The 27294-nt window shown below is 34.0% G+C and overlaps 5 protein-coding genes across 5 annotated transcripts; 3 read left to right on the forward strand and 2 right to left on the reverse strand.

Moving 5' to 3' along the window:
• The first annotated feature begins 2382 nt into the window (after positions 1-2382).
• Positions 2383-5661, forward strand: LOC133314633 (myosin-binding protein 7). Its single transcript, XM_061516139.1, has 4 exons — positions 2383-2588; positions 2856-4294; positions 4448-4494; positions 5229-5661. The coding sequence occupies exons 2-4, from the start codon at positions 3026-3028 to the stop codon at positions 5338-5340; spliced, it is 1428 nt and encodes a 475-aa protein (XP_061372123.1). The 5' UTR covers positions 2383-2588; positions 2856-3025; the 3' UTR covers positions 5341-5661.
• Positions 5662-12766: 7105 nt separating this feature from the next.
• Positions 12767-15541, forward strand: LOC133314662 (arginine-specific demethylase JMJ22). Its single transcript, XM_061516173.1, has 2 exons — positions 12767-14064; positions 15100-15541. The coding sequence occupies exons 1-2, from the start codon at positions 12767-12769 to the stop codon at positions 15338-15340; spliced, it is 1539 nt and encodes a 512-aa protein (XP_061372157.1). The 3' UTR covers positions 15341-15541.
• Positions 15542-15894: 353 nt separating this feature from the next.
• LOC133314668 (pentatricopeptide repeat-containing protein At5g06540) lies at positions 15895-17835 on the forward strand. Its single transcript, XM_061516182.1, has one exon. The coding sequence runs from the start codon at positions 15895-15897 to the stop codon at positions 17761-17763; it is 1869 nt and encodes a 622-aa protein (XP_061372166.1). The 3' UTR covers positions 17764-17835.
• A 2571-nt stretch (positions 17836-20406) lies between these two features.
• LOC133314617 (uncharacterized) lies at positions 20407-22577 on the reverse strand. Its single transcript, XM_061516115.1, has 4 exons — positions 22505-22577; positions 22282-22369; positions 21692-21891; positions 20407-20724 (listed from the first exon to the last, which is right to left on the reverse strand). The coding sequence occupies exons 1-4, from the start codon at positions 22564-22566 to the stop codon at positions 20508-20510; spliced, it is 567 nt and encodes a 188-aa protein (XP_061372099.1). The 5' UTR covers positions 22567-22577; the 3' UTR covers positions 20407-20507.
• A 328-nt stretch (positions 22578-22905) lies between these two features.
• Positions 22906-26836, reverse strand: LOC133314644 (uncharacterized). Its single transcript, XM_061516149.1, has 10 exons — positions 26817-26836; positions 26691-26772; positions 26473-26561; positions 26235-26391; positions 25929-26131; positions 24855-25030; positions 24658-24759; positions 23994-24115; positions 23113-23214; positions 22906-22935 (listed from the first exon to the last, which is right to left on the reverse strand). Exons 1-10 carry the CDS (start codon positions 26834-26836, stop codon positions 22906-22908), a joined length of 1083 nt encoding a protein of 360 aa, XP_061372133.1.
• Between the last annotated feature and the right edge of the window lie 458 nt (positions 26837-27294).

The raw sequence follows: 27294 nt of genomic DNA on the forward strand, positions 1-27294 counted from the left end.
TCAAGATTTGATATAAGACTTCTTATTCTTATATCAGTGTAAGAATATTTTGCCCATATATATATATATATATATATATGGGGAGGGATCTTTTAACTCCGGTACAAGACTTACAAGTCTTACTGCCCATCTCAACCGTTAATTTTTATCCATAACCAGGACTCTTACTCCCTATCTCTCAATCTCTCCCGCTCACACACACACACACACACACACATATATATATATATATATATATATATATGAAGTTTACATTTATGCAGCTGCTGTACGTGTAACAATCAAATACTTGCCATATTCATATAGTCGAAAACATTAAATGCGGGGAATCATAACCATACAAACGATGAAAGCATTAAATGTAGGAAATTATAACAATACACCTGTCGTTGCTGTACGTAAAGGGGCTGCAGAAATAATTTTACCTATATATATATATATATATATATATATATATATATATATATATGAGATAAGATCCTTTGACATCAGTGTCAAATTTGAAATTTGACACCTAATCTAAGAATCATTAGATCAAAAAAGTTCTTAAAAATCTTAATATAAGAAGAAAAATTAGTCGGGTCTTGAATAGTCTTCATAAAGTACAAAATCAATCATGTAGTAATGTATGGGAAATGTATTTGTCATGTTACATGATAAATGAATAGTTGTTATGTTAAGAAAAAGATAAATTATATAATATTAAAAAAGTGAAAGGACACATTATTCAATAAATTTATCTTGTTTTTTCTTTAACATAACAATTATTCATTTGTTATGTAACATAATAAATGCATTTTTCTTAATGTATAGACAAAAATGTGTTTAGGTGGCAGCATTGAGAAGTGGACCACACACAAGGGTTTCTCCAAAAATTGTTTATCATTGATTCACTTAATTTACCATTTTCTTATTTTTTAAGTTACTATTGAGACTCTCTTAAGTTCTAAAATAACACGCAAAATCGTTATAAAAAATCTAAAATAAAATCTGTTATGATTATAAATTAAATTTATTCAATTTGAATTTAAAAATGATCATAAAAAATTCAAGAAATGTTCAAGGTTAGAAAATTTTGATTTTACTTATAATTCAAGTAAATTTATATCAATACTTTGAAAGGTTAGATGAGAATTAACTAACCCCATTTCTCATGTTTATCACTTTTCTTTTCTTTTCTGATAACATGTTTATCACTTGTATATTGGTCAAGAATGCTAGTCCAAATGCAAGATGGATACCTGACGTCATAGTACCAAAATTGGCACGGTCAAATTTGAAGATAACAAACAAATGGTTAATATAGTTAAGAAGTTGTGCTATCTAATAAACACCTGAAAAATTCAGTTAGTTATAGAATAGCCATTGATTTGTCTTTTCCCTTCATCCCATTTATCTCTCCGTTATTATCATCATGAAAACAAATAGGTTTTATTAAGTAGTAAAAATCAAATAAATTATTTATTTATTTATTTGCATATTAGAAGTTTAAATAGATGATGCAAAAGATTCACGTGTCTAACAGTGCTGCACGTATTGTCCACGTCTTTGTAAGAATTGTTGAATAATCCGAAGTTTGAAAAGATAATAACTTCTTTGGTTGTTGGATAAGCCTTAGACTTATATAGAAATTTATTTAATAAAAAGGTTTCATGTTTTAATTTAAAAATTTGGTCTTAAAGTCCGTCGAACTGGCATATTAACTCTTTTTTATTTTATTTTTTATATTAACCTAATTTTTACCCTCATCGTCGCGTCTAACTCACTCAAGCCATCAAGCAATCGTTCTCCATCAAAGTCATTTTCAAGCATTTCACCTTTCTGTCTTGTTGAAGGTCGCTCTTCGTCGGATCCTTCAAGGATGCTATCGCTTGGAACTGTGACATGCTCGCCGATTAGCAACGTTTATTTACAAGGATCGAATTCTTAAGGACGATCAAACCTTCTAAATTTACGATATACGCGCGATCTTGCTATTATTGATATATTTTTACGTTGATCATATATTTTATTTGTTAATCATATATTCTATTTTGATAAATTTTTATTTTCTTATTTCTTTTTAATAGGCCAAGTCATGCTTTTTTGTAAATAATTCAGATCACAAGCTGATAATTATATTCATAACATGTTATAGGTTAGGCTAGTTTGACATATTTAAATACAGACTTAACCTATTAAAATCAAAGTCCGACTCAGCTCGACCCGTTAACATGATTTGTGTTATAATATTTCCTTATGTATTAAAAGAAAAAAAATTAAGAGCGTGTGGGATTATACAAATTACTAAAATAAGAAGAGTAGACGCGGTAAATAGTTGTAAACTTAGACTCAAACAAACCATCCATTTCCAATAAGAGAGAAGAAGACGCATCAGCTGAACAAAAACGACATAAAGAAAAGCGAGAATACATAGCAGAGAGAGAGAGAAAGAGAAGGAGGGGGGTAATAATAAAAACAATTCTAGGGTTTCCGAATCATCATTCCCTCCAAATCAAACACTCGCGTTCTTTCATTCATCCCAAGAAAACGGGTTCACCCCCCCCCCCCCCCCCCCCTTCTCCATTTGTCAACCACACTTCTTCAAGGTCATTCTTCCTCTTCCAAATTTCTTTCTTTTTTTTTTTTTTTTTAAAAATATCCCTCATTTATTCTGTAGATAAAGTTTTCCTCTATGAATTATTAGGTTTTGAGCTTTTTTAAAGCAAAAGGTGAAAACAGAAGGATCAAATTTTGTCCATGTTTATTATTCCTTGGAATATTTCTCTCTTTGCAGAAGTGGTTTATTTTATTGTTGTTATGATAATAATATTAATATAATAATATGGTTTCATACGTTATTTATTTGTTAATAGGTTTGTGGTCTGAATGGTTGATCCAAGGGAGAAGGTGCTTGGCATGGAGGGAGGGGAAGAGAATGCCTGTGACATATCTTTTGTTACTGGATTCTTCATTTGTTGAAACCATTGGTGAATTTTGTTTTTTGTTTTTCAAAATTGTTCCGGGTTTGAATGCATATTGATTTATGGATTCGGAATCTTCGGGCGATTCTGTAAAACGTTACAAATGCTGTGATTGCGATTGCGGGTGTGATTGCTCTCCTTCCGCAGGGGATTGGCTCCGTTCTGTGAAACGGAAGCATGATGAATCGAAACAGGAAAGCCAATTCTCTGTGCCCGGGTTGGACTGCGACCCGGTTGCTCGTGTGGAAATTGGGAATGAATGTGCTGCATTACGCCAGGCTGTTAGCAGACAACAAGAAGCTATACAGGATTTGTATGCTGAATTGGAGGAGGAGAGGAATGCGGCGTCTTCGGCCGCCAATGAGGCCATGTCAATGATATTGAGGTTACAGAGGGAGAAGGCAGAACTTCAGATGGAAGCGCGTCAATTCAAGCGATTCGTGGAGGAGAGGGTGTCGCATGATCAGCAGGAGCTTTTGGTGTTGGAGGATTTGTTGTATAAGAGAGAACAGGCAATTCAGGCACTCACGTGTGAAGTTCAGGCTTATAAGCATAGGTTGATGAGTCTTGGCCTTACTGAGTCAGAGACAGAGGTTGATCAGTATGAATTTCCCCCTTATGAGTACCCTCCTTTGAGATGTAATGTAATGCATGCTGGGGATTCTGATAATGATGACACAGATGTTGAGAAATATGTGTTTGGCGAAACTCCTAAGGACCGTTTGAGGAGCATAGAAAATAGGATATCTCAAATGGAGAGAACTCCCACTTATAGCCAGATGGATGGGGATTTCACAGGAAAAAATATTCTAGAGAAGGTGGTAGTTGGGCAGTCTCCGAGACGGACTAAACATTCCAGGAAATTTTCCTGTGAATCAACATTATTAGGCCCTGAGTTTATGGATTCTCCCAAGCTCAATGGTAGCTTTAGGAAGATGGATTATGTCTTGCAGTCAGAGGACTATTCCAATTCAAAGAAGGTAGATAATGCATCAGAAGATGGTGATGATGTGAGTGACAGAATCTATACAATTGACTCTGAGTTCAAAGCTGGAGCTGGTGTCTATGATAATTATGCAACCACTCCAAGGGATTTAGGGGCAGAATTTGAAGATCCATACACAAAGAAGCTTTATATGAGGCTTCAAGCACTTGAGGCCGATAGGGAATCAATGAGGCAGGCAATCATTTCAATGCGCACTGATAAGGCACAGCTTGTTTTACTTAAGGAAATAGCTCAACATTTGTCCAAAGAGATGTCACCCCAAAGAAGAATGGCAGTTAGAAAGCCATCCTTTGTTGGCAGCTTGTCATTCTTGACAGTTTTTAAGGTAATTTAAAAACAGACAGTGTCTTAATCGTATTTAAATTTGCCCATTTTTTAGCAAGGTTCCACAAGATAATCTCTACCCATTTCATTCATCTCATGACTAAAGATTTTGATGGCAGCACTTATGCTATTTCATCTTTCTTTTTGTGTTCAGTGGATCACATCAATTGTTTTCTGGAGAAAGAAAGCTCATCAAATCAAGTAAGTAGCTAGTAGCTACAATCTTTGTTTGAAAAATTCGTGGACCACACCTAGTGGATAAGGCTTGGTTGTTGTTGTTGAAGTGTGTACTCTGTTGAAGTGAGCAAAATCAAGCATAATTTTCGCAACCTCCTTAACCAGAAATCATCTAAAGAAAACAATAATTTACAATTCAAGCAGCCTTTGCTCATAATGCTTAATGCTTCCAAAAAAAAATAAAAAATAAAAAATGTAAAATTGATCCAGGCAATCTATATTTCTGAAGGTTCATTGTTTTCCTGTGAAATTTCACTTCAGTGGCCTTTGATGTTGGATGTGTTTAAGCATACTTATTAAATGTTGGACATAGTCATAATCTCTTAAAAATATTATTTTCTGGTTTGCACAACACCAACATTGAGTGTAATAATCTTTGAATGATAATAATGTTGGATAATTAAGTTCAAGGGGAACAAAATCTCTTATGAATTTCTATGGTAGAACTTTTCTGGTTGTCTCTGAGAATTGGTGATTGCATACTGATATAGTCCTCCCAAAACAGGCATTTTATTCAAATAACAAATTCACTGTGTTGTGTTTACTAATTATGATGATATTTATGACACTTGCAGGATAAGTTTAGAGGGTAAATTGTTGTTTTTAACCAAGTCGCAAACAGAAAAATTGGTTAAGGGAATCCTTTATTGATCGTTTGACCAGAAATTATCCATCATCTGAACTGTTTGTTACTGTAGGTATATGTTCGGGCTACCATCTGACAGTGCCGGCTTGCTAATGCTACTTGACAAGGGACCCCATTTAAGGTCATGGAGATATCTTTCAAGGACACAAGTGGTGGGAGATTAGTTCCCCTATTCCTGTGTTAGCTTGCAGGGTTGGCTCGTATGTGGGAGCACCGAGTCTTTATCACACTATACAATGAGACTTTTTCTTTCTACTTTTTTCCCCTAGATTTTTCTCGCCTAAGAAGTGATATTTTGTGCAGTGTTCTTTCATTTCATTTTTATTAAATTGAATTTAATTCGTTGGTTGATTGGCGAAACTTGGATATGATTTGACATTTGAGCGTTCTCGCTCGTATGGTTTTTTGAAGTTGAGCCGAGGTACATGTCTGTGGACAGTCCTCTCCTGTACATGACATAATGTAAGGGTCTTCACTCTTAATATAGTACCTATTTTTTTCTGAAGTTCAATCCTTGAGAGTGGAAGCGTTGTTTGTTGAATAGATGTATTGTGTTAGGTATATTTTGTTAATATATAAGGTTTATAACTTTGACCAAGGAATGTGGGCAAAACCAATTGGTAGCTGCTCTTTCCTTGACCCATTTTGTTCAAGTCATGAGTCATGACCCTCAGGTTATTCTGTTTGTGGGAAAGAACTCAATGCTTGACCAAAAAAGTTCAAAAAAATGAGGTGAAGCCGTGCGTTTGATTATTATCAGAAGGAAAAGCAAAGGCAAAAATAGGTGATAATTAATTGAATTTTCCGTATCTTCACTTTGCCTGAGTTTATAACTTGAGATGATGTTACTTTTTTTAGCATTAAATTAGCGAGTGTTAATATCATGAAACTAGAGTGGATGGGTTTGTAGTCGTTAACTATCACGTTGGATGACACGGCATTTGCCCTGATATTAAAGCCAAGTTTGGTGAATTTTTTGCTTTTTCTCCTTTTACTTCTAAGTTTTGAGGTGTATTGAGTGTTTCTGCGGTAACTCGTGAACGTGACAACTGACAAGGAAGAACAAGGTTTAATGAGTGACTGTACGCACTTTTTTTTTTTTACTGACTGAAGTGTAGAGATTACAAAAGAAACTAAAGAGATCTTTTTGGCTCATATTATGGGTTTTATTCTTTTGATGAGGTTGAACATGGAACTAGTTGGATTTAGTTTAAAGCAGACGAAATGTGCAAAAAGGAAACATACAAACCAAACACAATTTTTATTTTTTTGCACGTTTTGTCTGCTTTTGGAGATGTAAAACGTTCACTCCTAACCCAATTTTTCAAGCAATGACATTTCTTGAGTACGTCATTGTGACTTTAGAATTCTTGCTCTGTCTTGCTATCAGATTTTATCTTGCACAATATTGATTACTGTAATCTGATTTTGCTGAGTCTTAAAAGTGTAAAAATATATATACACTTTAAAAAATTATAAAATCTTATGATTATAATTTTTATGGTTTAATAATATATATACATCGGCAATCAGCTTCTCAAGGAGAAAAATTTTCCTGTTAATCCTTCGATTAACGTGTTGGTTTTTTTTTTTAAACTTGTAGTCCCACATCTTTTTTCCCTTTTTATATATTTCTCCATATATATATATATATATATATATATATATATATATATATATATATATATATATATATATATATATATATGGGGCAGATCCTTTGACACCGGTGTCAAATTTTGAAATTTGACACCAAATCCTAACCGTTGATTTCCGCCAATCAACGGTTATCATTTATTGGGAATTACACTTATTAATTAATCATTAATTACCAATAAATGATAACCGTTGATTGGCGAAAATCAACGGTTAGGATTTGGTGTCAAATTTCAAAATTTGACACTGGTGTCAATGGATCCTATCCCTATAGATATATATATAGAGAGAGATAAGATCTTTTGACACCAGTGTCAAATTTGAAATTTGACACCTCATCTGAGAGCCATTGGATCAAAAAAGATCAATGACTCTGATTTGTAAGCATGTGACACCATTGATCTTTTTTGATCCAATGGCTCTCAGATGAGGTGTCAAATTTCAAATTTGACACTGGTGTCAAAGGATCCTACCTCATATATATAGGACAAGATTTTTTTTTGAAATATTCTGATCGGTTCATTGTTCGCAACTAATCCGATTCGGGGCGGGTCCAGGATTAAGGCTTTAAACCCCTCCCAAATGTGGTACTGGGGAGATTCGAACACATGCTCTCAACCCCACCTGCTTAGCTCCCATGCGTCAACTGAGCTATCACCATTTGGTATAGGACAAGATTCTTTGACACCGATGACAAACTTTAAAATTTGGCATCAAATTTTAATCGTTGATTTCTGTCAGTCAACAGCTATCATATATTTGAATTGAATAATTAATCAATAAGTTTGATTGACAAAAATCATAACCGTTGATGGACCGGAATTAATAGTTAGGATTTGGTGTCAAATTTTAAAGTTTGACACTAGTATCAAAGGATCTTCTATATATATGAGATAAAATCATTTGACACCGGTATCAAGCTTTGAGATTTGACACCAAATCCTAATTGTTGATTTCCGTCAATCAAAATTATTAATTAATTATTAATTTTCAATAAATGATAGTCATTGATTGTTGATTGACAGAAATCAACGGTTAAAATTTTATGTCAAATTTCAAAATTTGAACCGGTATCAAAGGATCCTAACATATATATATAGGTAGGTAGGTGAAATTATTTCTACAACTGCTATACGTACAACAATTAAATTTAAACCATTGATTGGTTATGATTCCTTACATTTAATGTGATCACCCACCTTTGTAAGGTTAAGATTCTCCAAATTTAATTGCTGCACATACAGCAGCCGTAGATTACTTGAAACCCACACACACACACACATATATATAGTGGTTTACACTTTACATTTCTGCAGCTGCTATACGTGCAAGAATCAAATCTTGCCATATATATACTTGAAATTATTAAATGCGAGTAATCAGGCTTTTTTACTCTTATAACCCTTTATTATTAATTAATTACCGATTTGACCTTGATTATAAACTATTTCAAAAATTTAACCCTCTCAAAAAACATAACACCAATCTGCCCCTGTTTGACCGTTGACCACCAAGCCTACCCGGGTACACCCCTCTGTACTCGGGTATTTTTTGAAAATTTTTGTCTACCCGGGTAGGGAGGCGTGTACCCGGGTATTGTTCTTCGCACCTGAGAAATTGCTTGAATTATTTACCCGGGTAGAGAGGGGTGTACCCGGGTAAATCTTCGACCACCCGGGTATGATTACTCTTTGGATCTCCCATGCACTCTTCTTCTCCAAGCTTTGAATATAGAGGCACCCACTATCACATGCTCCGCCTCTGCAACTTTTTTGGGTCTGTAAAGCACACAAATATTTTTCAATGATTATTTTAGAAAGGGAATTCTCAGTTAACACTATAAAAGTAGACCCCATCATAATCGATACGAACAGGGACCGCTTTGATGAGCAGTAAAATGTTGATGTATGGAAATTCCAAATCTATTCTCAAAGCTAAAAGCTCTTCAAATTGGTTAGGCATGCTTAACTTGATAATACTGATCTATCTCATTAGCTGTAAAAAAGAGAGAAAAAAAAATTACCATGAAACAATTAATTACACATCCGCAAATATAATTAACTTGTGGTAAAAACAAATAAATCATATCTGTTCTTATATCCATCAGCTACAAGTTGCCCCAGTTATAGCAAGTACCAAATGGGTGGTCGAAGATTTACCCGGGTACACCCCTCCCTACCCGGGTAAATAATTCAAGCAATTTCTCAGGTACGAAGAACAATACCCGGGTACACTCCTCCTTACCCGGGTAGACAAAAATTTTCAAAAAATACCCGGGTACAGAGGGGTGTACCCGGGTAGGCTTGGTGGTCAACGGTCAAACAGGGGCAGATTGGTGTTATGTTTTTTGAGGGGGTTAAATTTTTGAAATAGTTTATAATCAAGGTCAAATCGGTAATTAGTTAATAATAAAGGGTTATAAGGGTCAAAAAGCCCGAGTAATCATAATCATACAAAAGATAAAAACATTAAATGTGGAAAATCATAACCATACATTTGTTGTACGTAAAGCGACTGTAGAAATAATTTTATCATATATATATATATATAAACTATCGCATTACCATACAAAAATTAAAGGAAATATTTAATTCGGTTCTTAAAAATTGGGTTGAGATCACATTAATACTTGAAATATTTGTAACATTAATTTTGTACTTCAAACATAGAATATGTACAAACTACCAAATTGAGGCATTAAATTAATGTCTTTTATTATCAAGAAATTAAATTGATAGCAACTTTTTATGATTGATGGACTTAATTAATGCCTTTTTATATTATTAAAAGTCTAAATTTATGTTAAGTTCTAAAAATAAAATAAAATTAATGTCAACTCAAAAAACAACATTATAGTTTCCTTCAAAAATAAAAACAACAATGCACCTTCTTGAACTTGTTACGTTCTAGACATTGTAATTTTCTAAAATACACAATATCTACATTTACTTGAATGTCATTAAAACACAGTTATTAGCAGTTTCCTTTTGCATCAAACATATAGCACTAAAAAAGAGTGATCAATTACTGAAATTTCTAATGTGCCAAACATATACCACAAACTTCACAATCATATGATTTTCTAATGTTTCATAAGAAAACAGAAATTTCTAATATATCAAATAAATATTTAATTAATTATATACATGTTTATATATATATAAGGGAAAAAATATCTAATGTTACTTTAGACAATTTTGTCTAATTTCACCGAAACGACGTCGTTTTAGGTTGAAAAATTAAAAAATTAGAATAATAAAGACTATTATAATCCGGTGAACATTACAAAGTTGTCTAAAGTAACTTTAAGAAAAATGAACTCATATATATATATATATATATGTATATATATATATATATATATATATATATATATATATATATATTCTTAAGTTATCTATCCCAACAATTTAAAGAGTGTGAAAAAAATGAATATTTTATTTTTGTAATTCTTAAATTGTTTTCTTCATTTGCTTTTCTAGTATGGCAGACCAGAATCTTGTTTATAAACATAAACTTTTCAAAATGGTACACAATCGATAACCGCAATTTTTTATTTATTATTTTAATAAAAAATTACAAGAATATAATTATTTTGAATCATTTTATGAATGTATTGTAGTGGATCTCGCCGAAATACGACGAGACCACTTTCGCCCAAATAAGGTGAGTTTCTCTTGGAACTCACCCAAAAAAGGATAGACCAATTTTACTTAATTTGGCGAGATTCAGCACCATTCACGCTGTGACACGTGACATAAAAAATAATAATTTGATTGTAAAACTTCTAAAGGCTATATTTTTTGACTCGGATATCCAAATCAGATATTTGTTTTCATTTCATATAATTTTTCGATATCTACTCAATGACATCTCATTGAAGGAAATTTGTTCACAAATTATTTGGGTTTCTAACATCTACTATTTCACAGACGTAGATGTGTCGTTCGCGTTCAAAATTAATTGTGAAAAATTAAAATATTATATTTGTTTTCATATATTAGTTATACCATCAAGTCCTTTATGGGAATCTGTCAATTAAGATCCATTTTTCTTTATCTTCTTTTGTTACCATTAATCCATCTTTGTATGATTATGATTTTTCACATGATTTTTGGGTGGGAGAAAAAACAAAATGTGTCATTTGCATTCATAACTAATTGTAGAAAATCAAAATATTATATTTATTTCCATATATTAGTTATATCATCAATTCCCTTATTTATGAAAATCAATCAATTATGATCTGTTTTTTTTCTTTATTTTCCTTTATCACCCCAAGATTAACACCCCAAATAATTTGTGACCAAACCCCCTTAGATGAGATGTCATTGCGTAGATCTCGAAAAATTATATGGAATAATAAAAAGGGATAGGATATTGTAATAACCAAGTAGTGTTACTACCAATCAATTCCATCGTTAGATCAATAATGTTGGTCCAATCGTTATATTTATTTTCATTTTTGTATGGTTATGATTTCTCATATTTAATATTTTATATTTATTTCCACCTTTGTATGGTTATAAATATTCATATTTAATGGGAAATCATAACCATACAAAGATGAAAATAAATATAACCGTTGAATCAACATAATCGATTTAACGGTGAAATTGATTGGGAGTAACACTACTTGGTTGTTGCAACATCCTTCCCCTAATAAAAAAAGTACCTGATTTGTATACCTGAATTAAAAGTTATGGTTTTCCAAAATTTTACGGTTAAAATATTAATTTTTTTGTGCCATTGTCACCACATGAATGGTGCCGGGTATTGTTCAAATTAGGCGATAGTGGTCTCGCCTAAAAAATGTGAGTTTGCCAAAGGAAATTCGCCCAAATTGGGCGAGAGTAGTATCGCCTTATTTGGACTAGACTTATTGCAATTGATTTATAAAATGGTTCGAAACTAGTATGTTTTCGTAATTTTTTATTAAAAATAATAATTTATTAATTTTTTTGCAATCGATAACAAGTGCATCCTTGAGCTATTTTAATCCTGAAAGATGCAGTTGTTATCTTTCGCCGGACATGCATGCTCTCTTCCTAGCAGATTTCTGTGCAGTAAGTAAGACTAGAGATCTTAGTTAGTCTTCCTTTGTTTTCTGTAACAAAGGCTTAAAGGTCTCCCCAATAATGCTTCTCGTAGGATATAATTTTTAACCATTACAATTAACTTCCAATCTTAAAGTTCAAATAATCACTTTTAACCATTACAATTGGCATCCATTGGATAAGATAGATTTCTTTAAGTACTACTTTAAGATACTATTAGTATTTTTATTTGTCTATTCACAATCTTAATTGCTTATAATTTTAATTACCTAAATTTTCTTTCATCAATTTGTTTCTTCAATAAATCAATTAATTTCACTACTTACACCTACACTTTACACCTACACTTACTTATTAATACATTTAATATTATATCAATATAAACAGTTAAATGTTTATTAATGTAAATTAAAATACATAATATTATCACTAAGAAAATAAAAAAAAAAATTATATCTCATTGTCTCTTTTCTTTTCTTTTTTATTTATTAATTTTTTGTATAATTTATGAAATAAAAAATGTGTTATAATTCTAATTTTTGTTTTGAATAATAATAATCGAAATAGTTATAGATGAATTATTAAAATAAAGTTTGACATTAGATATAAAAATTATTAAATTCAAACAAACTAATGAACAAGATTTAGTGTAACACTATACCCTGTTTGATATACCAATTTCTAAATTTTACTGGTATCACGATAAACCTAACATTGTAGAGGGTAATTTACTCTTTCAATTTTTATCCCAATATCAGAAACGTTTTTATTCTAAAGAACATTAGAAACGCGTTTCTTTGGTTTTGGGTTTGGGAACGTTCACTGCAAATTCTCGAGCAGTGCCGTGGCGGCAACACTCGAAACACGCGTTTCTACGATGCTGAGCTTCAGGGTGAGGAACTTGTTGTCCCGTGTCAGAAGAAGGACAAAGAAAAACATCAGAAACAGAAACACGCGCAAGCTCAGAAACCAAAACTGCATTTCCATTGCAAAAGAGTTACCATGTCTTGTAGAAGAAGAAGAAGATACTGAGGAAGGTTTCAGAATCAAAAGCTCTGCACCATCACACAATCATGGAGTTCAGCCCTTGGGTAATCTTTATCTCAACCCAGGTTCCATCAACTCCAGAGACACGGGTTTAGGTAATCTTCATATACTTACGGATGAGCTTGTTCTTGAGATTCTAGGGTTTTTGGATGGTACCAGTTTGGGGGTTTTGGCCACTGCAAGCAAGTCTTTTTATGTTTTTACCAACCATGAACCCCTTTGGAAGAATCTTGTATTGGATAATCTTCTTGGTGGGTTTCGGTACAATGGGTCTTGGAAATCTACTTATGTTGCTTCTTGTTACCCTTCATTTCATATCTCGAGTAGTGCTCTTCAGAGTTTCAAAGTTAGAGACTTTTATTCTGATTATCTCTTTCAGAGTTGGCTCTGTGCTAATCTTGAAATGAAGCCCGAATGGCTGGAGAGGGATAATATAGTTCGAAAGAAAGGTATTTCAGTTGAAGAGTTTGTGTTGAATTTTGAGGAGCCTAATAAGCCGGTGTTGTTGGAAGGGTGTCTTGATAATTGGGATGCGTTGAGAAATTGGGATAGGGATTATTTGTTGCAGTTGTGTGGTGATGTTAAGTTTTCAGTTGGGCCAGTGGAGATGAAGCTTGGAGACTATTTTGGGTACTCGGATCAAGTTAGAGAAGAAAGACCATTGTATTTGTTTGATCCAAAATTTGTTGAAAAAGTTCCAAAATTGGGTTCTGAATATGAAGTTCCAGTATACTTTCAGGAGGACTTGTTTGTTGTTTTGGGCAATGAGAGACCTGATTACAGATGGATTATTATTGGACCAGCTGGGTCTGGATCATCATTCCATGTTGATCCAAATTCTACTTCTGCTTGGAATGCAGTGATCAAGGGGTCCAAGAAATGGGTATTATTTCCTCCTGATGTAATTCCACCTGGGGTTCATCCTAGTCCTGATGGTGCAGAGGTGGCATCTCCTGTTTCAATAATTGAATGGTTCATGAACTTTTATGGTGCAACGAAAATTTGGAAAAAGAAACCAATTGAGTGCATATGTAAAGCTGGGGAGGTTATATTTGTGCCTAATGGATGGTGGCATTTGGTGATCAACCTGGAGGAATCTATAGCCATAACCCAAAACTATGTTAGTAGGTGAGGTTCTTTATTGCTTTCTGTAGCTTTCAGAAGTTTGATTAATAAAATACTAATTATATGAGCTTCTGTGTGGTGATTTTCAATCCCTTGGAACTAATTGTTAAGGAGAGCTGGATAATACTATGGCAATCTCATTTGAGTCAGTTTCTGAATTGACTGGTGACGCTTTGTGGTAGTGATGAGAAGTTATATTTCTTGGTCTTCCAAGAATTAGTTCTAGTTTTTTCTTTAAAAAAATCCTTAGTAATTTAGTTAGGTACATGTTTAAATTTTGAACGGTATGATGGATTTACTAGTCAGTTCTTGTTCTGTAAGTAATCAAGTGCCTGATTTTAGTTGTATTTATTAGATTCCAAAACTTTAGAATCTTGAAGGAAGCAGATATTTCGATGGAAGAGCAGCATGACCCTGTGTGAAACATTTTGACCTGAATACTCATTGTTTGTTGTTGATTTTAAAACATCCTTTGGCATCTCAGAATTTGGCACTTTAGAGTATCATCCTTTGGGCTAGACATTTGAAAATTTATTTGGACCTGCATTGCGGTTATGAAGGGATAGTAAATGGTTATTGCCTCCCTTATTTTGTAATGACATGGGTCCATTTTCCATCTCTGCTCATTTTAATTTTCGGGATTGCAACTTACATGAATTGTCCTTTATATTTGGAAATGAGGGTGAGTGAGGAATTATCATATGTATGACTAAGTAGTGTAATGCACTGATTAGATGCTGGGTTATGGTCACCTGTGATGCTGGCTTGAACCCACCAAAATCAAAGAGCTGCTTCAAGGAATTACCTATATACTCCTGAAGGAAAGTTCATTTTTTTTCTTCCTTTAGCTAATTTTTAAAATAGATAAATTTCTTATTCAAACTATCATGACAACTGACCCACCCATGTTGTCTTCTGATATAATCATTAATAAGCAGATGAGCAAAATGCATATATCGTTAATACAAATTATTTCATTTGTGTATTTTGCTTGTGCATTTGATAATGTAATCTCAAATGTCGAATCATTTATTGCAGGAGAAATTTGTTAGATGTCTTAAATTTTCTTCAAAGGCCAAATGCTAGCACACTGGTATCAGGAACAAGGGATCGAGTGAATCTGTATGATAAGTTTAAGAATGCTATTGAGGCTTCTTTTCCAGGAACAATTGATGAACTGACCCAAAAAGAAGAAGAGAAAAAGATCCAGCAAAGGAAACTTTCCTTCTGGGATTCTGCCACAGATGCCAAGGTGGGAGCTTTCAAGTTCTCTTTCTAGAGAAATTCATACACAGGGACAACTGATATTGCTGGTCCACATTTCAGATAAATGATTAAAATCAATTTTGACATTTTTTTATCAGTTTTTCATTGATTGTACGCTTCCAAATTTTTTTAGGGATATCATTATTATGACAATCTTCCATTCTTAGGCTACCAATTGTTGTTTTATAAAAACAGTAAAACCATGGATTTCCACAGCATACACATAATTGATGGAGGGTGTCCATAGAAATGCGATGGAGAGAGCAAAATATTTGATGATTAACTCTAAATAGATGCGTTGTATAAAAATAATTAAAATAAATAAATGGGGTTCTCATACAACAAAGGTTTTCCCTGGAAACCGCTTAACAATTGTCACAAAAAAATTCCTTTGGGAAGCTCCCGAAGGCAGCTTTACACAATATGGTAAGAACATATAAAAAAGGGACACAGCTAAGAATAAAAGCTCCAAACGTTGAATAGCATGATTCTGATATAAACTCATTTTGTTGCTCTAGTTGCGTTATCGTTCAATAATAATGTATTTTTGTGCCGAAACACGAGTCTATGAAAATGACTAGCATCGGTGCTAGCAACTCAATTCTGAAAACGCTGAGGCTGAAGAATCCTAAGCTTGTGTTATTGGAGCAATGTTCCAATGTTTGGGACCTCAAGATTATCCATGCACATATGTTAAGAACCTATGTGTTCTTCGACGTGTTTGCGGCCAGTCGCATTGTTGCTTTCTGCGTAGACTCAACTAACTTACTTGATTACGCCACCGGGGTCTTATCCCAAATAGAGAATCCCAACCTCTTCATCTACAACGCGCTGATACGAGGTTGTTCCAACAGTGAAAACCCAGAAAATTCATTTCACTATTACAACCAAGCGCAACGCATTGGTCTCTTGCCTGATAATATCACTCACCCTTTTTTGGTTAAGGCATGTGCTCAGCTTGAGTCTGCAGCTATGGGCATACAAGCTCATTGTCAAATCATTAAGCATGGGTTTGAACAAGATTGTTATGCCCGAAACTCTCTTGTTCATATGTATGCTACTGTTGGGGATATGAAGGCTGCAAGGTGCATTTTTCAGAGGATTTATGGGTTTGATGTTGTCTCCTGGACTTGCATGATTGCGGGTTATCATAAATGTGGGGATGTTGAATCTGCGCGCCAACTGTTTGAAATTATGCCGGAGAAGAATTTGGTGACTTGGAGCACGATGATTAGCGGTTATGCCCGGAACAATCGTTTTGATAAAGCGGTTGATCTGTTTCGCGTTTTCCAGGCAGAAGGGATGGTGGCTAATGAAGCTGTCATGGTGGGTGTGATATCCTCTTGTGCTCATTTGGGGGCTCTTGCTATGGGGGAGAAAGCTCATGAGTATGTGATGAGAAATAACTTGACTTTGAATCTGATTCTTGGGACAGCTGTTGTTGACATGTATGCAAGATGTGGGAATGTTGAGAAAGCTATTCAGGTTTTTGAGCAACTGCCAGAAAAGGATGCACTTTGTTGGACAGCTTTGATTGCTGGACTAGCCATGCACGGATATGCAGAGAAAGCACTTGAGTGTTTTTCAGAAATGATGAAAACAGGGCTAGTTCCTAGAGACATTACATTTACTGCAGTGTTGACAGCTTGCAGCCATGGAGGACTGGTTGAAAGGGGTATGGAAATATTTGAAAGCATGAAAAGAGATCATGGGGTAGAACCAAGATTGGAGCATTATGGATGTGTGGTTGACCTACTTGGCCGTGCAGGGAAACTTGCTGAGGCAGAGAAATTTGTTCTTGAAATGCCTGTGAAGCCAAATGCTCCAATATGGGGAGCACTGCTAGGAGCTTGCAGGATTCACAGAAATGTTGAAGTTGGGGAAAGGGTGGGAAAGATTTTGATCCATATGCGACCAGAACATAGTGGTTATTATGTTCTGCTCTCTAATATATATGCTCGCACAAACAAGTGGAAAGATGTTACTATTATGAGACGAATGATGAAGGAAAAAGGAGTTAGAAAGCCACCTGGGTATAGTCTCATTGAGATAGATGGAAAAATTTATGAATTTACTATTGGAGATAAATCACACCCAGAAATAGAGAAAATAGAAAGAATGTGGGAAGATATACTCCAAAAAATAAAATTAGCAGGATATATTGGAAATACAGCTGAAGCATTGTTTGACATTGATGAAGAGGAAAAGGAAGATGCACTTCACAGGCATAGTGAGAAGCTGGCCATTGCATATGGAATTATGAAGGTTCGAGCCCCCACACCTATTCGGATTGTGAAAAACTTGCGTGTCTGTGAAGATTGTCACACAGCTACGAAGCTGGTTTCAAAGGTTTTCAAAGTAGAGTTGATTGTGAGAGATAGGAACCGATTCCATCATTTTAAAGAAGGCACGTGTTCTTGTATGGATTACTGGTAAAGTGGTACGTAACTTTTTATGGGGTTCAGGGTTTTGGAGGTACATGAAAATTAGTGATGCCCTAGACAAGTTGTGGACATAAATCTTGTTCTTTAAAACTCGTTTTATAAATCAAACAACAATAAACGTTTAAGATTCGTCAAATTCAACTTACAAAGCACGTTTGTCAGGATTGTCTTGTTCTGACGTGTAGAGTTCTAGGATTATTTTTCCGTTCTTGTTCAGACATTCTTTGTTAGGATTGTTTTGTGTAGACGTCCACGTTGTGATTCTGCATGCTTCGAAAGTAATCCTTGCCAATCCATGGCCACAATTATAGAATCTTTGCAGAGAATTTAATCCTTCCTACTCCGTTCACTAGTGTAAAGAGATATGATATAAAATAAAACTATTATGTACTTGCCACTAATAAATTAAGCTTTTGAAATTGTTGATGAAAGATTATCGAGTAAATCTTCTTTTGGGTACCTAATAAAAAATATGGTCTCCACTTTCATTTCTCACAAAAAAAAAAAAGTGAACTTTTGATCCATCTACAATTTCAATTCTTTGAAAATGTGATCTCTCATAAATTCAATGAAAATCTAATTTAGTTCCTAAAAAATGACTAATATGAGTATTATTTTTTTTGTAAGGCACGAAAATGAAAATCATATTTTTTGTTAGGGACCCAAAAAGGAATTTACTCTGGATTATATGAATCCTTAATTAGTTTAAAACTCATGATTTATTTACGGAAAAGGAGATATTAAGTACTCTTCAGGGAAGAAAATATCTCGTAGTCAATGTAAATGACAATTAATTATCCAAGTGTCCCTTGGGATACACCACCCCAAAAGCTAGCTCAAAGGGTGGAAGTGATCAAGGCCTTATAAACTCCACATTAGTTGCTCTTCAACCAATGTGAGACTATATATCTCAACAGTAAAGCCACATTATGTTTAGGTGGGGCCTTACATTTCAATAAATTTTATTTGTTATATAAAGTTATATAAGTAATTATAATTGGGTCCTAACTAAAATTGTAAGTTGGCCCTAGCTAAAATTGTAACAGACGAAGATTTGGAGTTGCTTTGTTTTTATGATCATGTAACAAATTGTTTTCTCCTTAATTTCTTCTTCTTCTTCTTTCATCTTTTTTCAATTAGCGTTTTCTTCTAACCTTTTTTTTCTTATTCGCACTCACCACCCGAAACTCAACCATTATGTGACAAGGTACATGTTTTGTTCCTTTCTCAAGATTTTAGGAATACATATTCTTGGAATATGCATTGGTAATTATATTGTCTGCTCGGGAAAAAATTGATTTATATTTTTGAACCTTGTAAAAGAAAATTTCTTTATTCTTGCTGACCATAATTATTTATTGGGTGTTTTTAACATGAGTGAAATTCATTCCCCTTTTTTTATTTATTATAACTTTTTTTTTGTACGGTTGTATTTATTTATTTTATTTTCTTTAAAATATGGAATTGAATTGTTTATTGGTGTTATTTGTATTTGATTTCACAACCGGAATGAGAATTTTGGCGATTAATCAATTAAAATTGTTAAAGAGAAAAATCAATGAAGATATATGTATATATATGGAGTATGAAAATTTCTTGTACATATTCATTAACAACTTCTTTGTTTTTTTAAAAAATTTAAAATATCTAAACACTAATTAAATGATTTATCTGGATCCAATGTCATTTAAATGATTTTAGACATTTGTTGCTGATTGTTCTATGTTTCTTTTTAATTGTGAAGTTTGTTGTCCCTCTACGTTGATGTTCTTCACAAGTCACGACTAGAGATATAAATGGGCCAAGTTAGACCAGGCTTTGGCTTTGATAGCCTAAGCCTATGTAAAATATTTAGAACCTATACTGACTTATTAACCTATTAAAGACTTGATTTATAGGTCTAGCCTGACCTATTATAAAAAAAACTAAAAAACTAAAAAATATAATTCGACTTATAGGGCCTACCAAGTTACAAATTAAAGTTTATAGGCCTCAAACCAAATTAAAATATAAAAGATAAAAAAAATATTCACAAAGATCACAAGAAATAAATTTTCATTAATATCACATGAAATAAATTTTCATTAATATCACATAAAATAATATTCATATAGATCACATGAAAATGTTTATAAAAATCACATGAAAATTTCATATATGTATATATGCATATAATTTGCACTTTCTTTAGTAATTTATTTTTATGTTATATTTTAAATTTTAAATTTTAAATAAATATTTATTATTTGTTAAAGTAACATCAATCTTATTACTTTAGTAATTTTTCTTCATAATAAATTTGTATAATTACAAAAAAAATTTGATAATTTAATATGTCAAATTTTTTAGCTCCAGATAAAATTAAACCCCAGCTCCGCGTGCCTAGAGACTAAAGATAGAATGGATTAGTAATCAATTTATTTCCTCTCAAATGAGGTTACAGCTTTTGTAATCCTGAACTAAGTGTTCAAAATGCAGCAATTGCTACAATTCACAATTGGCATTGATATTACATATTCTATTTTTGGGATACATCAGAGAAAAACAACAGACTACAGACTACACCACGTACAAAAGAAACCTACACCCACCCTGTCTTGGAAAAACAGGGTGGAACAATCCGAAACTTCCAGTTTCGGATCTAAAAATACAACATCATTGCTTTTCATTTTCTGGAGGGGGAAGCGAAAGATTAGCCATCATTGTGATGAAAATAAGTTACTTGTTCTGATATGATTATACAGGGGATAGAGATGCTGTATAAGAACCATCACAGTACTTCACGCCTTTTATTGAACTTGACCACAGGCAAGAGGCAACTACAGCTTCTGGAATGCCAAATGTACCACTAAAGTTTTGCAAGTTTTCACTACCTGCGGCTGTAGATTTCGACTTCTCACAAGTTGATTTTAAAGCAACATTCAAGCCAATTGAGCTAGGTTCCGTCACAAAACTGTATGTCACAAGATAGAAGTAAACATCATTTAGGTTTCAAATAACTGTACACGACGCAACTGGTATCAATTAGATGGTGCCAAGAAATCCATAACATCTCAACATGAATGCTCATGAAAATTCTACTTATTTAGTTGAGCCCTTGAGACTTAGAACAATTGGCAGGATGATAAAAACAATGAACCGCTCTCTATATGGAAGGATAAGCTCAATGCAGCAGAGAACGTAGTCGTATATAAGGGCGGGCAGGAGGAAAAATCTGGAATTCAAGATCATGCAAGTTCTAAAATTTTGTTTGGGATTATTTAAAACAATAATATGCAAAAATATAATTACACTGACCTCCCATGAAGTTAGAGCTTATTACACTCTACTTTTTATATAAAAAATTACACCAGCATCCCTTAATTTATGTACTTTACCATGTCCCTGAGAATTAAAGTAGGTATAATTTCTCAAACAAAAAAGTATTAGGTATAATAAGCACGAAGCTCAATGTAATTAATTATTCCTTTAATTGATTGGACCTGGAAATATACCTAAATTTTCTCCTTCACAAATTTAGAAAGCCTCATTACCATAGCTCAACCCATAAACAATGACTCCTACAACCCATTAGCCATAGATCCACATAACCGGCTCACCACAGGCTCCAGAGTTGAGACAAGTCCCAAACCATGGGAGACTCAGCCCGGATACGATGGTTCATCACCAAGTAGTACTCCTCTGATGTTAAATCAAGGTTACTTGGATTTGACATTTATACCCCAATTCTCCTCCATTATGCTGTTTGTGCCGGAACAAAGTCATAGAGAGCTAGGATTGACCAAGCCTAATTTTTTAAGGCAACTTTATATGAATAACTAAAGCGGCTAAATGGTATCGACTACATGAATTTTTTCAAATCTTAACAATTCAATTTTAACAATGTCACACGTATCCCCCCAAGCAAAGGCTACACATACCTTGCCTCAAAGCTTCTTCCTTCAGAGCCCATCAATGCACATATACCACAAATAATCCAAGGTGGAAGAATTGCATCCTTAATTTCAATGCTACAACAAAGGCCATCTGACGATCCTCGTGCAGACTCTCCATCTTTCCAAATAGACCCCTTATTAGATGCAGCAATATGTTCCGCTCTTCTCATCTCCATGCATTTAATCTGCGAAAGAAAAGTATATTGATTCCAATGTGTTATATAACAGCTAACAAATGAAAAATAAGTATTGTAGCTTTGGACAAATGAACAAAAAAAAATCTAATTTCCAAGCAATGGGTTCCTCTACATGGTTTTCTGGAAAATAACGATACATCGAAACTAATCCAGTGCACAGATTTGAAAATTTAAGCAACTTCAAACAATAATATTCACCACTCAACGATAAGAAACTTATGCGTTAATAGCATTTCTTGCTCAAGTAATCTAGGTAATAAAAGGATTGGGTACGGCAGTTCAGTAATTTACTTCAACTTCCGTTAAGACAAATTGCGGAAATACGGCATGGAAAGAATAAAAGGAAAGAAAATGATATAAAAAAATCTTATCACATACATCAGGAGAAGACAAAGAAGAATTTCGAAACGGCACAGGAGAGCACAAGACAGGTACGTCCATACCAGAAAGTAAGGTCAAGAGAGATCTGCAGAGTGCAGACAATAAAAATTAGTCAGCAACGAGATTAAAAATATAAGAGTAAACATCAAATAAGTCTAAGTGAATGAAGTATGAAAACTAGACAGGAAGCTACCAAGAAAATTAACCATTAGTTAGTCACCTGTAGTTTAGGAGAAGGTCAAATAAACCATGTACATTGTTGTTGCCACTGAAAACCAGCATAGACTCGGGACTATTATCTACGTCAGAGAACGACCTCAATCGTTGAGTCTGGCAATATTTAAAATAAAAAGTACCAATCAATAAAAGTTATATATATAAAACTTAAAAACGATATTGGAGCTAACTGATAAGCAGACTTTCAGAGCACCAGGCATGACATATACGCAAGGAACAATCGTCAATTAACCTACAGGCAAGAAATTTTTTAACACGATTGTCTAATATGTGTTATCACATAATTAAAAGAGTGGTAGGTCAATTAGTCAATCTCTTTTAAAGATGTACCAACACATAATTAGAGGACGGCATAAAAATATTTACATGGACAATAGGTCGAAATTAAACTCCAAATAGTTCACTTAATACTAACTGGAAGCCAAAAGAGAAGTATAGTTTCAGTATTCAGGATAGATTTATCAATTGAATCACAAAGAGATAAGAAAACTATGTCAGGAAATTGTTTATCATGAATTCATGATCATAGACAGATTAATACAGACATCCCCGGAAAAACAAATGCTATATAAATAGCATGCGGATACAAACCTGCCCCAAGTTCTGCCTCTCTATCTCTGAGAGCTCAACCAGATCCTCAGTAGCGACCTGCTCCACTTCAGAATGGCAAAGAGGCATCGAGAAACAAAGATCCTGATCAAAATAGCATACAACCGAAAAAAAAGTTGAGAGATCATCACCAATATAAAAATTAATAGGAAAATTCAAGTATAATAATCACACACAAAAAAATCTCATTGGAAGGAAGAAAAGGAAGCTCTGGTAAACAAGCAGCATACAAGAAAATTCTAAACAACTGTATAAGTACCAATAAATAAAAAGGACACATCATATACTATAGAACCATAATGATAGCCAACTTGTAAAAACTACATTTTGTGAAGTTAAAAATGCTGGTAATCAAAACCGTAGAACCAAGTCCAGTTACGTATATCGCTTGTTGAGTAGTTATTCTCCTTGCCATGACCTATTCCAAAAACAAACACTTGAATTGTTGGATGCTAGGATGAGACTACTACTCTTTGACAATAAATAAAAACCATTCTCCATTAAACTCCAACTAGCAAGGGTGTGGTTAGCATAATCCTCTACTCAGCATTACTCTTGCGTTATATTCAAAGATATTGTTTCCTAGATTCGGACCCGTGATTTTTCAATTATAAAGGAGCAATTTTACCACTATTCAAGGATCGCCCTCTTACTACTCTTTGACAATAAATAAGATAAAGAAATAAGATACGGTTAACCTAATAGTCATTTGCACCAAGAATTTCCTAGAAATATGCCATCAATGAAATATCATTCTTAGGCAAACAATACAGAAAAGAATAACCTCTGTGTGTGATACTAGTTGATTGGTTACCTAAAAGTAAACTACACACGTCATAATGCATAATATGAGTACAGCTTACATGCTCCCTTAACAATGATCTCAAACCTCTGGTTGACCGAGAGACATAGGCATTGCACGAGCATTTGGATCTCCTAGAGCCATCACCACCAGTGAACATCACCACAAACTGGGAAGTGCAAACTAGAAAACGAAGGGAAAAAATCAACATAAAGTTTCATCCAATATTCCTATATATTAAAATAAAAAATATTCCCCATGAAACCCTGACATGCAAGGGTAAGGGTGAGGAAAATCCATGTACAGTGCCTTATCTTTGCATTTTTACAAAGAGGTTATTTCCTATATTCGAACCAATGACCTTTCAGTCACATGAACAGCTTTACTACAGCTCCAAACTCAGCCCTCTTAACCAATATTCCTATATAAATAAAATATTCTTATAAAAGATAAGGCACAATGAAGCTAGCAGGTTCAAAGAATAGCAAAATTAAGTCCATGCATGAGCAGTACCAGAGGAAGCAACATACATAAAAGAGCAAGTGTATTTTGATCATGAAAATTATTCATTATGCAAAAACAATTCAAATTACATATCACAAGCAAGGAGAGTAATGAGAATCCAGAAGAACAGAAACAGCAACATAAAAAGGAGTAGCACAAAAATATTATTATGACCACTACAACTCCATCTGACAAAAAAATTGACTGTCGTGTATAATTACCATAAAAAAGGCCAGAGATGTTCTTCCGAAGCATGTAATAAAGGTCGTGGAAGGATTCTTCCCAAGCTACTTGTCGTTTCCTTAGGAATTCCAATTCTATTGCTTAAAAGTACAAAAATGGAAATTAAGGAAAATAGAAAAATGAAGAGGACAAAGAAGAGATTGAAAATGGAGTATGTTGAAAGCTGCTTGACAACCTCTATCTGCTGTTGATGAGCTCAAGACGGATATGAGAGAAGGTGGTAGAATGGATTGAGGATACATCCATGAATGCAAACCCAAGCCCTGGGAACCTCTCATATTTTGACTCTCCAAAGAACTGTGCTGGAAGGTTAATTGAGGCATGGTACCACGCATAAGTAACCTATGTATCCTGAAATTTGGAAATCAAAATAACTTTCACAAAAAGCAATAATGGACACCAAGGATAGCTGACACAGCAAGGTGGCAATAAAAAATCCGAAACAAATCACATAAATAGGTGCCACAACTACATAGGACATAGATAAATAGAAGAGTCTGGTTTTCTGTTCAACGTATCAATGTCTTGCAAAATCTGTTCAATGCAGACAACATAGAATTTTATGAGACAAAAAATAAATAAATAAAAAATGTAAGTTTGACATATCATGGTTAGACTAAGAAAACGAGGAATAAAATAAGCAGTTTATTACCTAGCTCGTTCAAATATTGAAAATATCAACATCAACATCATACCAAAGTAGAAACAAATTAAAGACAAATATGAGCACTATTTTTATCATATAAAGCTAGAAAAAAAGTCCAAGAAAAATACTTGTTATACTATACAGCATGCATGATAAATGCATTGGTTCTATCAACACTATATGTCACATCAATTGCCAACATTTTTCTTCTCAATTATGAAACTGGACTCACATCTTATTAGTCAGCGCAATAGTTTTGTATTCACCAAATAAGCATTTGGGTGTGACACAAACAAGAGCATGAGCACAGCATAACTGTCATGTTTACCAAGTTTTACCTGCCAGTGCATCTATCGAATATTGACAGAAATCCAATTAACTTGACTTAACAACATTCGGAAAGGACTTCATCAGACTCTATATCAGCATTAAGCATAAAATTAATTAATGTTCTTTGAACTATAGAGGCATTAAGGAAACCTAGAAAAACCTCACCCATACATAAACTATGAATCTCAGTGTAAAAGCTTTTTTAATTCACTTCAGTGCCTGCTATTCCTACCAGAATTGATACCAATATATTAGTCCATTCTATGCACTCACCAATTTACAGAAGAGGAGGTTGATACCCTCATGCTGGTTTTTAGAGTAAGATCCAAAGGAGCCTTCTGGCCAGGTATATTACATTCAGAGAACAAATTTCCTGTAAAGGTTGATGACAAATCTCCACATTTGTCAGACGAATCAGCAGCTAAACCTTTATCAACACATGGTTCAGGTGCAGCCAGTCCTCTTAATGCTTTGCCCTATAAAAAATTGAGCAATACGTTATTTATGATATAGACTACACTACAGGATCTGAAATGTAGGTAAACAGATAAGAAAAGGTCTGCCTCTGCCATTGCATACCATGTCAATAGCCGCTTCCAAGCCAGAAGTCCTATCAGCAGCTGATGAAAGCTCAGCAACACTAAGAAACTTTCCCTGGCTGCACTTTTCATTTGCTTGACAACCTTGCAATACATCATCCATTGCAACCTCACTTGACGCAATAGAATTCTCCAAGCTGACAATATATTAGGAACAAAATCAAAATAGGGAAAAACTAACCGTTAGATCAAAAAAATGCAAAAACTAAGAGGCAAACCTTGAAATCCCTTGAGGATTCTTAGCCTCCAAAGTAGATAAAACTGAAAGATTCTTCAGATTACTAGTTTCCTCCAAAGATGGATTTTCCTGAACAAAATAACAAGGTTACTTTGTTTAATCTCAACCATATTAACAACCTGGATTTGATAATTCAATGAAGAAGTCGACTGTGACTAAACCAAACACACAAGTAATAAGTAGGGCAAATATAATAACCTTCGCATTTTCCTTTCCAGATACAATTCTAAACCTCGACTTCTTGGCAGGAAATACTTCATCAACTCGAGTGTTAATGTATCTCGGAGTCGTTGACAATCGTGGTTTTTTAAACCTATTATTCACCTCAGTGCCTCTGCAAGCATAAATCAAGCAAATTTTCAGGAAATTCCGAAACAACGGATTGAAAGAGAAGCAAAGAAGCTTACTTTGTAGAACCAGGCAAGGGGAATGGAGATTCATCAGTGAGGTCCACGACACTTGTCCTCTTCAACTGCTCTCCCTGCCAAGTATGAATAGTTATGAGAATTTTCGCATCCACCACAATCAAATGCTAGTTGTCAATACGAAAAGAAAGAAATGATTATCGAAAACTCAAATTGAAACGACGCTGTATAAACGGAGGTGAGGAGTTTGGCAACTTACCCTAAGTTCGGATGGTGTCTTTTTTTTACCCATGGATCCACCTTTTAGAGGTCCTGAACCGATTCGATGAGAGCTAGGAGGAGGCCCAGAACTCTGTGTCGCTACTTTTGCCATGCCGTGTTTCCGAGCACCAGGTCCACCACCACCGCAAGTACTTTACCGATCAAACGACATCGTA

The sequence above is a fragment of the Gastrolobium bilobum genome, unplaced genomic scaffold (assembly GCF_033153095.1).
Source record: "Gastrolobium bilobum isolate Gb01-03AN ecotype WA unplaced genomic scaffold, APGP_CSIRO_Gbil_v1 utg11542, whole genome shotgun sequence".
Classification (NCBI taxonomy): Eukaryota; Viridiplantae; Streptophyta; class Magnoliopsida; order Fabales; family Fabaceae; genus Gastrolobium; species Gastrolobium bilobum.